Source organism: Mastigoproctus giganteus, chromosome 3, assembly GCF_048544385.1.
Source record: "Mastigoproctus giganteus isolate SK-2022 chromosome 3, ASM4854438v1, whole genome shotgun sequence".
NCBI classification, from domain to species: Eukaryota; Metazoa; Arthropoda; class Arachnida; order Uropygi; family Thelyphonidae; genus Mastigoproctus; species Mastigoproctus giganteus.
Genome location: NC_143577.1, coordinates 24,645,053 through 24,661,649, shown reverse-complemented (window position 1 = coordinate 24,661,649; position 16,597 = coordinate 24,645,053). Strand labels below are relative to the sequence as shown.

Below are 16,597 nucleotides of genomic sequence, written 5' to 3'. Positions count from 1 at the left end.
GCTTTTCCCATATCCAGGCCACTCGTATGAGAAGCTACAGGTGAAAATCTGACTGGTCCTTAAATTTTGCACACCAGTGTATTTGTAGTTAATCGACGAGCGTTCCAGTACTATTTTTTTTAGCAATCCACCTTTGGCTAATTGCAGCTCACGCTTTTGCACATTCACCTCTATTATTTCAAAGTACTTAAGCTTGCCAGATGGTGTCCACGAAAAAAAAAAAAAAAAAAAAAGAACAGTCAACAGTTTGGCGCAAAAAAAGAGTCTTATTAGAAGGGGCTAGTTTATAGTTAGATAATGGACTAAATTGGAAAATTAATTCAAAAGAATAATCTACAACTTATAATTTAATGTAGTAATTAAAACGATGCAGACTCTAAATTTTATGTATACAGTTATTGAATGCCTTGAAAATGCTACTAATTACTTTAAATAGTATAGAACAGATCGGACTTTTGTAAATATTATCAGTTCTGCTAAATAAATAACATACTTGTATTTTAGAGATTTATCCAATTTTTCCAGGCGTAATTAATGCTCGGCAAAAAAGCAAAACAAAAAATTTTCATTGAAACCATCCGATGATCAATAAATAAATAAATATATATGGAAAGAAATAATAAATGTGATTTTTTTTCAAGATGTTAGACTTAGCCATACCATTCCTCACTGAAAGATTTCATTTGTTAAAAGAACACAGTGAAATATTTAACATTATTTATAATGTAAATAAATTAGATGAGTGGGAAAAACACACTGCAAAGATTTGCATTTAAAACTGACTAATAATAAGAATAATCAAATTGAAAGTGATATTCACGGCGTAGCTCTCTTTGATGAACTGAGAGCTTTACAGCGTTTCATACAAGATATGAGTCCAAGCGAGGTTTTAAATTTTATTTATAAAAATAATTTAACAGATTCCTTTCCAAATACAACAGTAACTCAACAAATTTATTTGGACATTACTCGTGTCAGTAGCTTCAGAACAAAGGTTTTTTTTTTTCCCGAAATTGAAAATTATCCACCATGGTTCAAGAACATATGTGAAATCGGGCAATAATATAAGAGAAAATGATATCAACACCATCATACACCAATACGTGTGTTATTGTCTGTAAATTTCATGCGTCCTTTGGTCGGTTTGCCTGTTTTTCTGTACGAAAAACCCAAGTTCCTGGTGAGTGGGGGGGGGGATCTTACTCGTAGCCTGAGACCGACTAACTCAGCAACGGAATGGATAAATGCCATTTTTTTTTTGTTTTAAAGTGTTAGAACATAGTTGTAATTTTTTAGATTTCAAAATATATTTTGTTATGTATTCATTGATCATTAGGAAATATGTATTTTAAAATTACTGTCTACACTTATTTGTCTTTTTTTGGCGCAGATAATTCTTCGAACAAAAGCACCTCATAGACACGTAGTAGCCCTGATAACACTACACACATTTATAGAGTGGCTGAGTTAGTCGGTCTCAGGCGAGGCAGCATGGTTTTCCCTCTAGAAAACAGAAATTCGACAACAGAACACACGCAATTTACAGACAGAATATACGGAGCAATATGGCTTTAGTCACTAATGCTTCTAAAACCTTACTAACTACTTCTATTACGCACGCACACATCCACTTTTAGAAGAATTAATGTGAAAACCTGTCAATCCTTTGCTAGAATTTAAGTTATGTATTCCATATTTTAAAAAATTAGAAACTGAGTCACTTTATGGAAATCACTATGCGGATTACAATGCCTATTTAAAAAAGAGCCAAAAAGCCCCTCTGTCAATTCCTGTAAGGAGAAAGACAGGATATTTCCAATATTAATTCTTGCACTTGAGCCTCTGACTCTAGGAGCAGCCTTGTACAGAAGGCTGTGTGGTATGTCGACTACAGGCTGCGCATCTGTTGCAGAATGAATTAGCCACAACCAAAGTCTTAATTAATCTTCTCACATTGGAGGAATAAACACAACGGAAAGAAGATCAGGATAAAATACATAGTGTGCATATTGTAGGGGAAGGCGCCTCCGGTGGTTACCCCCAATGCGCCATAGAAATTCTTTCCTAACGGCCTAAGCCACATTGCATGAAACGTGTCGGAAAAACAATGCAAAATGCAGTAATGATCGCAACCATATTCGTCCTATTTTTCCACAGTATTTGAAGATACGTGGCCAGAATATATAAAATGCTGCTCTACGCAAAGGGCTCTTCGTCAGGAAAAGAGGCCTACTCGAATACTGTAAATATTATTAGTCACAATTTTTAATACTTCATTGAATTGGTACAATTGATGTTTGTCTAATTTTTCAGGGATCCTCCTAATTATTGAGATTGAATAGTGCAAGGAAAACAGAAAATGCTAATGAATACTTTATTGGTTATAAACATTTCCCTTCTAATCTCATTTCTAGAGGGCGCTGTATCTGTGATAGTGCTCTGTTGCGTGGCCAACTGTGTTGTGTTGGCTATCGTGGTAATGTTTCTGTTAATTTTTGTATGAAATAATGGTTATTATATTTGCTGAGGAAAAAAAAAGACGACTTGAGGCAATCGATAAAAGTAGAAAAGGCTGTATTGATGAGGGAATTTTGGACTTTGTAAATATTATTAATGACCATGATGGCTATTTTACAACGAGTTCCTGTTCTGGTCGTATAGTTGTTTTTTCACAAGCTGAGGTAGGTTAGTGTGTAGCTCTCTTATTTTATTATAATTATATATATTGTAGCAGTAATAATAATAAAATGAATAATTGTTTTTTTCTTTATACTCCAGGACGATCTCATACTTTCAGAGTAGTACAGTAGTAACAGCAACAGTTAAACTTTATTTTTACATTAGGACAAGGGTTTAGGTGATAAATTTTCCCATTGAAAAAAGAAAAAAAATTCTCTAATGGCCGGGAAGGCTAAGTTTGGAATGTAATAAAGAAAGAATGAAACTGATTTCAGTTTCAATTGGAGATCATAATTTCATGATTGGGTCTGACACTGTATGGAATGCTGCCTTGAAATCTGCCAGAGAGCTTCCTGGGCTTTGCTTCTCATAATGAGATTGAAATATCACTTTCACACTATTCTGTGGTATCATCTGCTCATTCATTAGAGCAAGTAATCCTTTTCTTGTGTGATCATATAAATATATAAAAAGCTTTTTATGAAATAAAAAAGATTGTAAGCTGAATCTACACGTTCTTTAGCCAAACATGATAATATAAGGAGAAAAAAAAATATATATTTTTTGAACTTTAACTGAAACTCTTATCCTATTATATCGTGTCTAGTGAAGTAGGTGTCAAAATCACATCACATCTGATTCCAAATGCTGACCAGTTAGTTGATAGTTAACTTTTGTGCAAAAATTAATCAGATTTTAGTAGGCAGACAAGTAATTACACATTTAACAAAGTATCTAATAAACACAAAAAACAGGATAAAGTTATATCCATAATATAGGTACCACCTTGCGGGCATGGCTTCTTTTGCTTGAATCCATCCCGAATTCGGCCATGCCTGCAACATGGTGACTTGGATCTACCCATGTGCGCCTCCGTAGCCAGGTGGGAAGGAGCAGCAGTGCGTAGCACACGCTTCTTGATTAGACCGGGGTTCGAGCCCATCACCACCAAATACGGAGGATGCGGAAAGGTCAGGGAATGACCACCGCATATCCTGGAGCAATATGGCCTTAGTTGCTAATGCTCCTAAAAAAACCAAAACAACAACAACAACAACAATCTACCCATGTTCTGGAGATCATTCCAGGATAATATAATGAGTTAATAGATATTTTTCTACCTATCATCAATCAGATCTCATCTGTTCTTTTCTTAACTTTTTTCAATGTTACTAGCTATGTGGTGCCCTAGAGGAAGCAAGCAAGGAATCAAGATTTACAAAAATGAGATCTGGTCACAACAGTAGCAATGATAGCACCAGAGTCATATGCTGTGTGTAAGTAGAAATTGTAAACAAGGGGACCCCCATCCATACACTTGTTTGGCTACAAGTTGAGAGATATTACTTATTTTGCTTTCACAAACTATGCCTCTCAAGTGTGTTTCATAAATTACAACATAAAGCACAAAAATAATGCAATATTCACTTATAAGTTGACAATAACGATTTTTCTTAAATTCTTAATTTTTACATTATTTTCAAACACCATTGTTATTTGGGTGCTAGGTAGGTGGTTTTCCAGTTCATTCATGTCTGAATAACTGCTATCTGCAAAAAGATCCTTGCTCCCAGAGGCATAAATGGAGTTTTTTTGTAGTTTATTTTTTGTCTTTATTGTTTGATACATTCATTAACATCATGCTATGAACTCTTCCTTGGTGGTAGTTTAAAATCTCTGTAATATGTATTGAGGTGAGTGGTCATCATTATATCATATATGTTGTTATTCTTTAATTCTCTTCTATTTAGAAATGAGATAATTTTTTTTTTTTTTTTTTAGTGTGTTAACCTTAATATTTATTAATAACTACTCAAAATCAGTATTCCTCATATTAATGAAGTAGATGTTTAATGGTCTTTTAGCAGCATGGTAAATCATACAGATAAATCAAGAAATGGAAATTATGTCTTGGTATGCGAGGTGGATAGTGCAATTAAGGATAGCATTTCAGGCATTTACTGAAGAGGTGGTACAGGAAGTACCGCAAAATAACCGAGAATGATCTGTAACCCTTTTTGAAATTAAAGACATTACATTCTACTCAGGTTGAAGTGCTTATATTCTCACTAATTCTTACTATTAAAACTCATATATGTTAACACATATAGAAGTTTTAGCATTTTTATTTCTTTTGTGTTATTCTGAAAGTTTTTCCTTAATTTGGGGAAAACTAAATTTAACCCATCACTGGTTGCACCAAAACTTCTGATCATTTAGGCCTGACGTAGCTGAGTGGTCAGGAGTGCGAGTGCAGTAGCACTCACTCTTTGAGTGGACTGGGGTTCAAGCCCATGACTGCTAAATACGATTAATATTTGTATTGATGATTTATTGTGAACTCCACTGACCTGGTGATCGTGCTGGAGTATAAACAAGAACATTTAGATACTTTTTTTGTTTGTTCTTAAACTGGTAAAAAATCAGAGCTACAGGGCTCAATAACTCAATAAAAAGTTCTTAAACTGGATCAAATATTTAAGTGATAAACCAAGGAAATCACTTTCTGAACATATTGATATGAATCCTCAGATTGACCTCCCATAATTAAAATTTACAAAGCTTATTATAATAGTGGTAACTTTTTTTATCATAGAAACTATAATAAAATATTCTTTTCCCTAGAATATTGACCAACAAGCAAAGAAAGGTTGTGTATGGCATCTGGTCTCTCATAACCTTATAGGAAAGAAAGATGTTGTAAGTAATCATTGTCAGTGTCTTTTATTATTATTTGCATTAAATAAGATACCACATTTTATTATCATAATAATACATCCAAGTTTTGGCTTAAAGTTTAACAAATTATATATGTAAAAGAATTTATAAGGATGAGAGTGCAACAATTTATACCTGTAGTTACATTTAACCTCACTTTTTTATCATTATATTTTTTGTCCCAGTTAATTATCTCATGTAACAATAATATAGTAAGGTAGTTTGTTATCATACAGAATAAAATGTGCAATCATAATGGAAGTGCCTTGTAGTTTTGTAGGATATTGCAGAGGCTATTACTGGATATAGAAACACGTACTCTAATGTTAAAATGTTCTTTTGACCAGATATTCCTTAGGAGGAGAAACACATTTAACCGAATGCAAATGGTCAGAGACTGTTAGCTATTAAAAAGATTAAGAAAGGCTTAATGGTCTGAGAATCTTCTAGCAATATACTCATACACTAATATTGAAGAAATTAAATAGGCTGTATATTTTGTTATGATCCTAAAAGGGTTATTGATACCATACAAATTATGAATTAATATGATGACTACAGTTTGCCCTTGCATGCCAAAACTCTTTCAATTACAGTGGGATGTGTTTTGTATACCTTTTTTTGCCAGAATGATTATATAACAAAAGTGTTCACCAGCATGCTTTTAGCAGCATGTGTAAAAAAAAGTGCCACGTTTAAATTAAAAGTGGATGAACAACTGATGATGAATAGGAAAATAAAAAAATTATTCTGTTTTTCTATTGCACCGTAGCTATAGTTCATTTGACTGGCTTTCATTCAGCTTGTATTTTACTTAATGAACAAAGCTATTATTAATGTAATTAACAGCTTATAATCTTTCCTAATCCTTGTGTATGTATATGCCACATTCACCCCACATTGATGATGGTTACATCATCAAATGTAACAGACAGTATTGAATTTTACTGAAAAGCAGAAAAGACCACAACATTTGGTAGAAATAGGATACACTTGGATAGTAGGGAGTGCAAGAATATTTGCTTGTGCTATTGAGGCATTGCTAGGTGGGCTGGAAAACAGCTAGTTTTTAGGGGTACACAGACTAATAGTTTAATGACACAGCCTTCTGAGGGATCTACATGGGACTACCAACTACATGGCCTGCGTTAGAGTTACTGAAAACACAAACAGGCACATATTTATTTGCTTATAAACTAATTCTAAGATTGTAGTAAATAAATTTTGAGTTAATATTGGTTACATCATCAAATGCTGATGTTATGGGTATAACAGTAACATGGTATCATTCTAATATTAGGGAAACAAATTTGAATGTAATAATTATAATGTGTACAGAAAGGATAGACATGATGAGGGAGAATTATGCTTTTGATTAAGAAACCTATAGATTCTAAAAGAGTAAACCAGTAAACAGATTGCTAGTATAATATTAAGTTGGTCTGGTGTGACATAAACACTAGGAAAACAATAATGAGACTGAGAGTATAATGAATAACTAGACAGATAAATGGAATGCACTGCAAATGAGAATGCCTTATAATGAGGGTTTTTAATTTTTCAGATATTGATTGGAACCCTTGGATTGTAGCTCTCAGTAGCAGCATATTTCTAGATTTGCTCTCACTTTCTGTACCAACATGTTAGAGAGACAAGAGAAAGCAGTATTCTTGATTTGGTTATCAGCATTGATTCATTATGTATTAAGAAATGGCATCAGAAATCTATATGCTTTTTTTGTAAATTTTTTCTGTATTTATATGACACAAGCATTTGGTTTTCATTGATGATAGTGCTTGAAAAGTACTTGCTCATGTCTATGAGCATAAATATGTACGTATATTTGTTATCCAAAATTGTGAACCAACAGTAACCATTATCAAAGTATAGTCTTCTTGATTGTACTTTGATAGCAGTAAACATTTTTTGCTAGTCAGTAACTTCATGTCAATACAAAATAGAAAAAATCATTTCCTCTCTTGTACAAAAAGCTCTTTTTCTGTGTTAGTATATTGTTTATCGTAACACTAGAGAATTACATTAACGCACTCTAGAAACTTTGAGAACATCAAAAATTGTTTGTACCTTTATAAAAAATAACATTATATTGTTATGCTAAATATCAAAATTATGGAAAAAAAATATCATTATTGGTAGAGTGGAATTAAATCAAGAACCAGAGCCCAGTTATTTTAGAGTATATGTAGATTTGTATAGCATGTTATGTAGGGTGGCACCTGAATGTGAGTTCAACTCTTTCTGCCTTGGTACTCTGTGATAAATACGTAACTCTGTAAAAGGCCAGAAATGTGTGTAATTTTATGTGTGTAAATATGACATGAGCATATTTACTTATGCTCATGTCTATGAGCATAAGTTATATGTGTAACTTATGCTCATAGACGTGTGTGTGTGTGTGTGTGTGTGTGTGTGTGTGTGTGTGTGTGTGTGTGTGTGTGTGTGTGTGTGTGTGTGTGTGTGTGTGTGTGTGTGTGTGTGTGTGTGTGTGTGTGTGTGTGTGTGTGTTGTTTAGTTGTTTATGGCAATGTTGACACTAGGAAGGCAATCATCTGGAAGGCCTGCTCATTGCTCATCCACACCCAGTGGATGAGCAATGAGCAGTTGGGCTACAACTATACAGATGGAGGTAAGCCAGTTCTACTCAAGCAGTTCAAGGGTGGACAAATCCTGCACTCACTGGAGGTAGTGCCATTTCAGTGTGTACCAACAATGTGGTAGTTAAGACAGCCCACGTTTCAATTACCAACAATAAAAATAAATAAATGAAAAAAAATATAAGGAGAGTGGGAACAAAAAAACTTACAGTAACTGGGAACAAGACCAAGCTACTTGCAGGTTATTAAAAGGAAAAGAAAAGAAAGAAAAAAATAAATAAAACACATCATAAGAAATTATAATACGACACATAACTAGGCATAGATACAATATCTTAAACATGAGTTCAAAAAGGCAAACAATCAGGTAGCAATTAATGTACAGAATACACCAATATGAATATACAAAGACAAACTGTTGTTTCATAAAACAAAGACAAACGTAGAAGACAAGCAAATCTGTGTCCAATCCAAGTCAGTTCCTACAATAAGTAATATTGGAGTTAATAACTATTAACAATAGTTTTAAATGATAAGATTCATTTTTCAACAGTATATATATATCTTATCATAACAAGGTCCAGAACAGTAGTATGTTTAGTCACAAAATTTTTCAGAATCTGTAATGAGGAATGAGCATCATATCCTGAAGCTTCATATTAATGTCTTTCTTAGGGAGAACACTTTGAAAGCAAACCCATGAAAATAATTTTTCTTTGTCAGGAATAACAGGACCAGTAGTGGAAATAACCATTGTCTAAAGTCTTCCTATGCAGGACAAATGAAAAGAATATGGGCAACATCTTCAGGAAGAACACAGAAACAGAGTGGGGTTTTAGATCAATTAAAATAAAAAAGCTTCATATTAATAGAATCATGGCCTAAAAGTAAGTAACATGTGAAGTTGGGTTAACCATTTTAAAGTTGGCTTACTAAAGACAGAAGCAGTAGGAAAGAATTGATAATAACTTTAGAGTAGTAAAAATTAATTTTTTCTGCACTCTAAATAGTTTTAATTTTTTCGCTTTCAGTTGGATGCTTTGAGTGGTCACAGTGGTTCTGCTGTTTTTAAATTTGAGCCATTCATACTTCATGTCCAGTGTGTTGATTTAGAACATGCTCAAAAACTAGTAAGTATGATAATTTCTAACATATTGTGGTATATCTTATATTTTTTATATATTTTAATCATTTGCCTTGTGTATCTCATTTTGCATTAGCTTTGATTGTATTTACTTGTTAGAATTAACTCAGATTTTTTAGCATCATGGTATGAGTGATATGGTAGGGCAGTGGCAGACCCAGAAAAAAATGACATGGGGGGGGCACCATTTTATGTCTTGTTTGTGCACAAACAAGGCACAAAATAATGCACAGAACAAAACAAATATGACACTTAAACATAATGTGACTGGTGGACACAGGCACACAGCTAAAGTATGAATTACTTTGAAGTAAACATTATGCACGACCAAACTCCGTGACGCTTTGAACTAGAATGCCGATCACATCAGCATCAGTGTTGCCAACTGTAGTCAGTTGAAAATAGCTGAGCCCCAGTGCAAAAATAGATAAAATCCTATGTTAACAATGAAAAAAAAAATTTTTTTTTTTGTAGCTAAATAGAATTTAAACGATTGATGTATATGTTTCGAAAAATGACCGGGGTGGGGGGCACGTGCCCCGGTGCCCATACCCTGAATCTGCCTATGTGGTACAGTTATTCCCACACTGCACTTGGCTGGTGATTCTCATAACAAAGCAGTGAGTAATTTTTGATTTTTGAAATGCTGTATATGTTTTGAAATATGTCCAACACTCTAGCAATGCATGGTCTTGAAAATCCACTCAGTTAAATGTGGTATGGAATTGGGCAATAAAATTATTGTTCCTTCATCTTTATAATAATGACAGTTAACACTAAGTTTATATCGAAATATAGAAAAATTTTGTTTATGAAGTAGAAGAAATTAGTGATTTCATTTTTAACAATATGGTGTTCCACAATGGTGAATAGAAAGAGTGTCAATGGTAAGAACAGAAATTTTTTTTTTGTTCTTACCACTAACACTGTTACTTAAAATAATGGGAGATTATGGGTCAATTTTGTAACTCAAAGTTTTGTTTACACAGGATTTATGGCATAGAATTTCAGCAGTAATCTCAATAATAACTCTTTAAAATGCTTGCTTCCATGTGGACAGAACTTGAGTACTGTCTTAACATTTGAAGAGCTGTGAAAGGAGCCTATATTGAATTGTATTGTTATATGCTGTCTGCTAAATATTCATTTCCAGAACTATTGACACCAATTTTCAATGTTAGTAAGCCTCCTTTAAGTGGAACAGTAAAAAAACACATTCAAGGGTTTGATAAAAAAAATATTTTTTCAGATATTTTGTGCAGATGGTATTTATTGTTTTAAAAAATTGATGAATTGATGATTCAACTCCTTCAACAAAATTAACAAATCAACAAATTGTTACTCTACAATTTCATATGTTGGCTCACATGCACATATGTATCATTGCCCAAAAACACCATGAATGGTGATAGTTGTAACAACTTTTCTTTTTCTGTTGTTACTATTGACACTGTTACTTAAAATAATGGGATACTTATGTATAGAGAGGTATAAATGAAGATACGAAAGGTGGAGATGTTCATTAATAGTCAACATATCATGGAAATTTTAATGTGAGCAAGTGGTGATATACCATAGGGTAGGACTTAATGTATGACAGATGTTTTTCAATATTTTGGAATGTTGTAGTGGAAGCAGTGTGCTGTGCCAAAGTTGAATATATGGCAGCATGTTATGACAAAGTTGATTATGAGGTATGTGAAGGCTCACATACTTCACATTATACTTTCTGGATCTGTCATCTGACCAGCAGCAGCTAACTTTATTATTAAACTGTTGCTTGAGGTGTAGCACTATATTCTAAACTGGGCCAATGTGAAATCAGGCTACCAATTTAAGTTTAAAAGAACTTGTACAGAATTCTGTATTCGTGCACATAATAAGTGATGAACTCTGTACTGAACTGTTGAGGCTAATTTTCATTATTATACAGTTGCAGTAGAAAGAAACTACAGATACAGTTACAATTTTTAAATTGCATGCACTAGGCATGATGTAATCATGTGTGAAGTTTAGATTCTAAAAAAGTGAGATCTTGGAGTTTTGTTTTCCAACATTTTGTTCCAGTCTGTGATGGTACAAAATGGTGGTATGTTGATATTGTTATGCCAAATTACTTGAGAAGATGGATAGATAAAGTAGAGCTGGATGCATTTCATGGGGACTTTCTTGTGCCCATAACAACAGTTCTGTTTATTTATGAATCATGAAAGGTGAAAATGAGTCTCATTGGATATTACCAGTTGGTTCATTTAGCTGATTAACAAGATTGGTTATACTGAACTTGTATATGATTAATTTTATCGTGTTCTGACATTTCTTGTACACACCGTAGATCTTGTGCAGGTAGAATTTACTCTTGTGTAATATTCTAATAATGCTTCTGTCCAAAATGTTAAGTGTTGCAGCATGCCCTCTAACTGATCTGCATGGACAGTGAGTTATTGCATTCGTTACTTGCCTTAAATTTTCTGCAGATTGTCTGCATTTCCTTAGATTGTCTGCAGGACATGATATGTGTTTTGCACTGAGCCCATCATTTGTTGTTTGATAATTCAAGTTAATGTGGAATGATGAGGAGTATTCTAGGTTTGAAACTGATGACAGAATTTTTATTGAGTCTCTGTTATGCAATCTGTCTTCACAAATAATTTAGCATAAGCAGTGCATAACTGCACAGGCCAGTGTTCCATTGTGAACTAGTACAAAATGGTGGTAAACAAAGCTCCAAGATTCTGCCTATCGGTGTCTGAGCTTTGCATGTGACTACGTTATGCCTAAAGCATGCAGTTTAAAAACTGAATATATGTGTGTACTTTCTGCCATTCTGTGATCTTATGTGTGTCATGTTGATAATGTTTATTGGCGATTATATACATGACAGTGAAAAAGTAGTGTGGTGTAACTTTATTCATACCGGCATGAGTTTTACAGAAAAATATTACATCCAGAATATTGTTTATCTGTGACCAGAAAAATGATAGAGCAAGCACACTGAATTTTAATCGTGAACCAATGCAGTATTCTTCACAAGTATTTGCATTATTAGTTATTCTGCATCCCTGGATTACAAAATGTCCATTTGGAGAACAAATTGAAATTCAAATTTTCTTGAATAACACAGGACTGCCTTTCTCATTTTATTTATTTTTTCCTAGTCTGAAAAATTTAAACTGCTATAAGACATAAGACCATAGGAAAATGGATGTTGCAAAAAAATGTTCCAATTTTTGATGAGTGTTGCTTGGCACTACATTCAAAAAAGTGGAAAAGGTCCTAACCAACCAAACTATTTTATAATTATTTGAAATGTTCCTATATGTTATTAGTGGAGTACCTCAGGGTTCGGTCCTGGTCCAATTGTTGTTTTGTGTATTTATCAATGATATCGATGAAGGTATATCAGGTATGATGTCCAAGTTTGCAGATGATACAAAGGTTGGCAGGGTTGTTAATGACAGTAAAGACAGCAGTAACCCAAGAGAAATGTACCAAATGTGTGGTACTACACTCAGGGAGGTGGAGAATGAAAAAGACCTGGGGGTGTGTAGTCAGATATGAAGTTTTCCGTACAGTGTAGATGGGCTGCCAGAACAGGTCATGGAGTTTTGTCAATGATATATAGGAATTTTGCTAGCAGAAACAAGGAGGTGATTATCCCTTTCTATAAGGCAATGGTCAGGCCACACCTTGAGTACTGCATACAGGTCTGGAAGCCTCATTTTAGGAAGGATGCAGAGTTGCTATAATGAGTACAGAGAAGGGCAACAAGATTGGTGAGAGAAACAAATGGATGCTCTTACCAAGAGAGACTTAAGTTCTGCAAGTTGCAGTATCTGGAGATTAGGCACCTGCACGAGGTGATCTGATTGAGGTGTATAAGGCCTTGAATGATTTGAGCAGGCTCAATGCTGATGGGATACTTCCACTTGCTCAAATTTTACTTGAGGGGACATAGATTCAAATTGAGGAAAGACAGTTGTAGAATAGATGTGCAGAAGTTAGTTTACCTTTAGCCAGTGGGTAGTTGATTGCTGGAACAGACTTCCATCTGTTGTGGAAGTTGATAGCTTAAATAAATTTAAGGCTGAACTAGACAAACGTTTGGAGTGACTGGATGGGTGAAACGGGAAGGATTTTTTTTTTTTTTTTTGGCTGATGCTGTATAAACTTGCTTTCTTGCATCATATGCCTCAACTAATGCTAATGTACTGCATGACAGCTTACAGTGAACAATGCTAGGCATATAGTTAATACATTTGATACTGGTTAAATGAACAAATGCAAACATAATAGGTATATCAGAAACACAGTATCATTATGATATATTGGATGCAGAATTTGAATATAGTAAATACAGGAAAGACAGAAGGGTAAAGGAAAAGCTATATTTTTAATTGCAAAGCACACCAATACAACAATCTATATTCATTAGATGAGAATTGTCTAGATTATTTTTTTGTTATTTTGTTATTGTTATTTGATTTTTTTTTTTTTTAGGAGCATTAGCAACTAAGGCCATATTGCTCTGGGATATGCGGTGGTCATTCCCTGACCTTTCCGCATCCTACATATTTGAATTGTCTAGATAGAATTATTCTAGTGTGTAGCATAAATGATGAAAACAAGATGAAGTGAGTGTAAAAAAAAATATGATGATAGTTTCTGCAAACAAATGGAATGGGCAAACAGATATGATTACATTATGGGAGCTTTCAAGGCACAATTATTTCTGGATCTGTATAACATATTGATTCAGAAATATATCAATATGTTAAAAATACCACATAGGAGAACAGTTTTCTTGACATTATTTTTACTAAGGATTCAATTGATATTGAGAACTTTTACATTAAGGAAATGTTGGAAAATAGTGATCATAATGTATTAATGTAAGATATATCTAAAGAGATTCTTACAAGGGAAATTACGATGGGCTTAGCAATTGTTTGATATATATTCATTAGGAACACTCGGTAAATATATAGTTGATAAATTTAACAAGTACAAATGTTAAATGGGAAATATTTAAAGAACTAATTTTAGAAATTAATCATTGTGTTATTGTACCTGATCCAGACCAAAGTGAATGGCCACTAAATTGAAGTTAGTAACAACAAAGAAAGTTACATAAGATAATTACAAATTATCAAGAGACACTTAATAATGTGACATTATTAATCTATGATGAACTAATTTTAAAAGTAAAGTTTGCCTTAGCATGCTTACTCTCTGAATAAAATACATTAAGGCAAACTTTGAAAAGACATTGACAAAGTTAAGTGCAATAATAAAGAATTTTTGGCATATGTGGAAACCACAGGGAACGATTGAACTTATTGGTCTTTTACAGGGCAGCTTTGTTAACATCATGAATGACACAAAACAGATATGAGGAGATAATGAAATTTTTGTGTCAATAGGTATGTGTGGGCATTCATCTAGGCTTGACAGGGCTTATTGGCCTGATAATAGGCATTAGGAATTAGACGATTATGGACTGGAAGAGAAATATGCTACTTGAATGTGTAAATGGCATGAGGAGGCTGTTGGGATTTATCCTGTGATATTAAAAGAAGCAGAAGGATATCTTATCAAACAATTATCTATTACTGTTCGGTTCAACTTTTCCCTGGCAGATTGGAGATACACAGATGTCGTTCCAATTTACAAAGGTGGTTTCAAGAGTGAGATAGGTATTTATGAACCTGTAAATTTAACTTCTGTAGTGAAAAAAGTTATGCAATCCATGATTAAGGAAACATTTCAGCAACATTTGGACAGGAATGCAACTTATACAAGAAACAGTATTGGTTTGTTGAAAGGAAGACATGTTATGATAACCATTACATTACATGATGTTGCCACAAAGGAACTAGATACAAAGAATAATTTTGACATTAGCTCTTTGTGTCTTTTATTTAACTGTGATAATATATTTCTCATTTCAATCCATCCATTCTAATCTGTTTAATGATTCATTTTCAATAATCATACAATCGTAACTCCCAGTATCTGTAATGTGGACCGGAAGTACCTTATTCCCTCCCTTCCAATGTTTATATACAGCATATGAATAACTTTACTGTTTGCTTTTGGCCCACTTTGTTAAAATCTTTTGATAGTCTTCATTAGCAAGTATTACTTGCTTAGTAAAGAGAGTTGATATAGTTGAATGAATTTATATGAAAAAAGTGTGTTAGCATGTATTAATATTATCCTTCATTTAGTTAAAATGATATCTGTGTAAAGAAAACATTTTCAGTGATTTTCCTGTTCTGTATTGTTAGCACATTATATACCAAAAAACATTTTTTTGCAAGTTATTTTTTCTGCTACATAAAGAAACTTGTTTTAGCTTATTTAAATTTATCAATGTGGTAAAGTACTGCATCTGTACCATGAACCATGTAATAGACACTGAAACTTCTGCCGATCATTTCAAATATCATTGCAGATAAAATGCAGATTTCACCCCCCCCCCGTATATTGGGGGGAGTACTTAGAGATAGCCAACTGTCAAGGGCTATTGTAAAAGAGTATAGAGTATAAAGGCTTGAAGCTACGTAACAAATTCTGAAAGTGTCAGATGTAAAATCTATAGCAGTCTGTAAGTGCACCATACTAGTTAAGGATTGATTCTAGAAATGAAACCTCCAGGAACACCTCAGTAAAAGGGGAAAATTCAGAGTGGCTGGGACTAGAATTCTGCAAAAAAGGGGATTCAAAGCACCCAGGTCCAGTCATGGGGGGGGGGATGTCTTAAATTCGATAAGAGTAGTGAGTCATCATCATGATTTTCCTTTCCTTAGGGTTGCAAGATGCCCCTTTTTTACAAAAAAAGAAAAAAGAAATCTTGTAAAAATTAAGATGTATTTTATGATATCAAACAATCATCTCTTCCAGTATAAAGTACAAGTAGATATTTTTTCTTGTTTTTGTTTTAAAAAATGTACTTTATTTTGTTTGTTGTTTAAAAGAAATTGTTTATTTCATGTTGATAAATTAATTTTAATAAAAACAAATTTTGTATACAGCAGACTCTCGATTAACCGGGATCGGATTAACCGGGTTACTTTAAGATTCCAAATTTAAAAAAAATAAAAAATCAACCAGAAATCATAAAATTCAAGTAATAACTAGAATAGGTATAAACAGATGTTTTGCAAGTCGTAAATAAGTGACAAGAAGCAGCATTATAAGTCGTCGTTGGGAGATTAGTGTACCTGTTATCTTGTAACCCCTGCTGTCTTCATAACCGCCGCTCAAAAAAAAAACCAAATGTTTAGTTTGATTTAGTGCATCGCATCGATTGTTGTGTTCCGTCGCACCACAAATGGACAAATTTTGTTTCGTTATTTATGTCAGAGATGTTGGATTTTTTTTATAGTAACTTTTTTTTTTTTTTTTAGAAATCGCGAAAATGATGGGCAAATGCAAG

At 33.4% G+C, this 16,597-nt stretch overlaps 1 protein-coding gene across 1 annotated transcript in view; it reads left to right on the top strand.

Moving 5' to 3' along the window:
• The first annotated feature begins 2,435 nt into the window (after positions 1–2,435).
• LOC150087808 (tRNA wybutosine-synthesizing protein 3 homolog) overlaps positions 2,436–16,597 on the top strand; it is a 36,650-nt gene continuing 22,488 nt past the window's right edge. Inside the window, exons 1-3 of the mRNA XM_090370435.1 lie at positions 2,436–2,681; positions 5,305–5,379; positions 9,044–9,142. Of these exons, the coding sequence (XP_090226561.1) occupies positions 2,508–2,681; positions 5,305–5,379; positions 9,044–9,142 (348 nt within the window). The 5' untranslated portion in view covers positions 2,436–2,507. The remainder of the gene's footprint in view (positions 2,682–5,304; positions 5,380–9,043; positions 9,143–16,597) is intronic.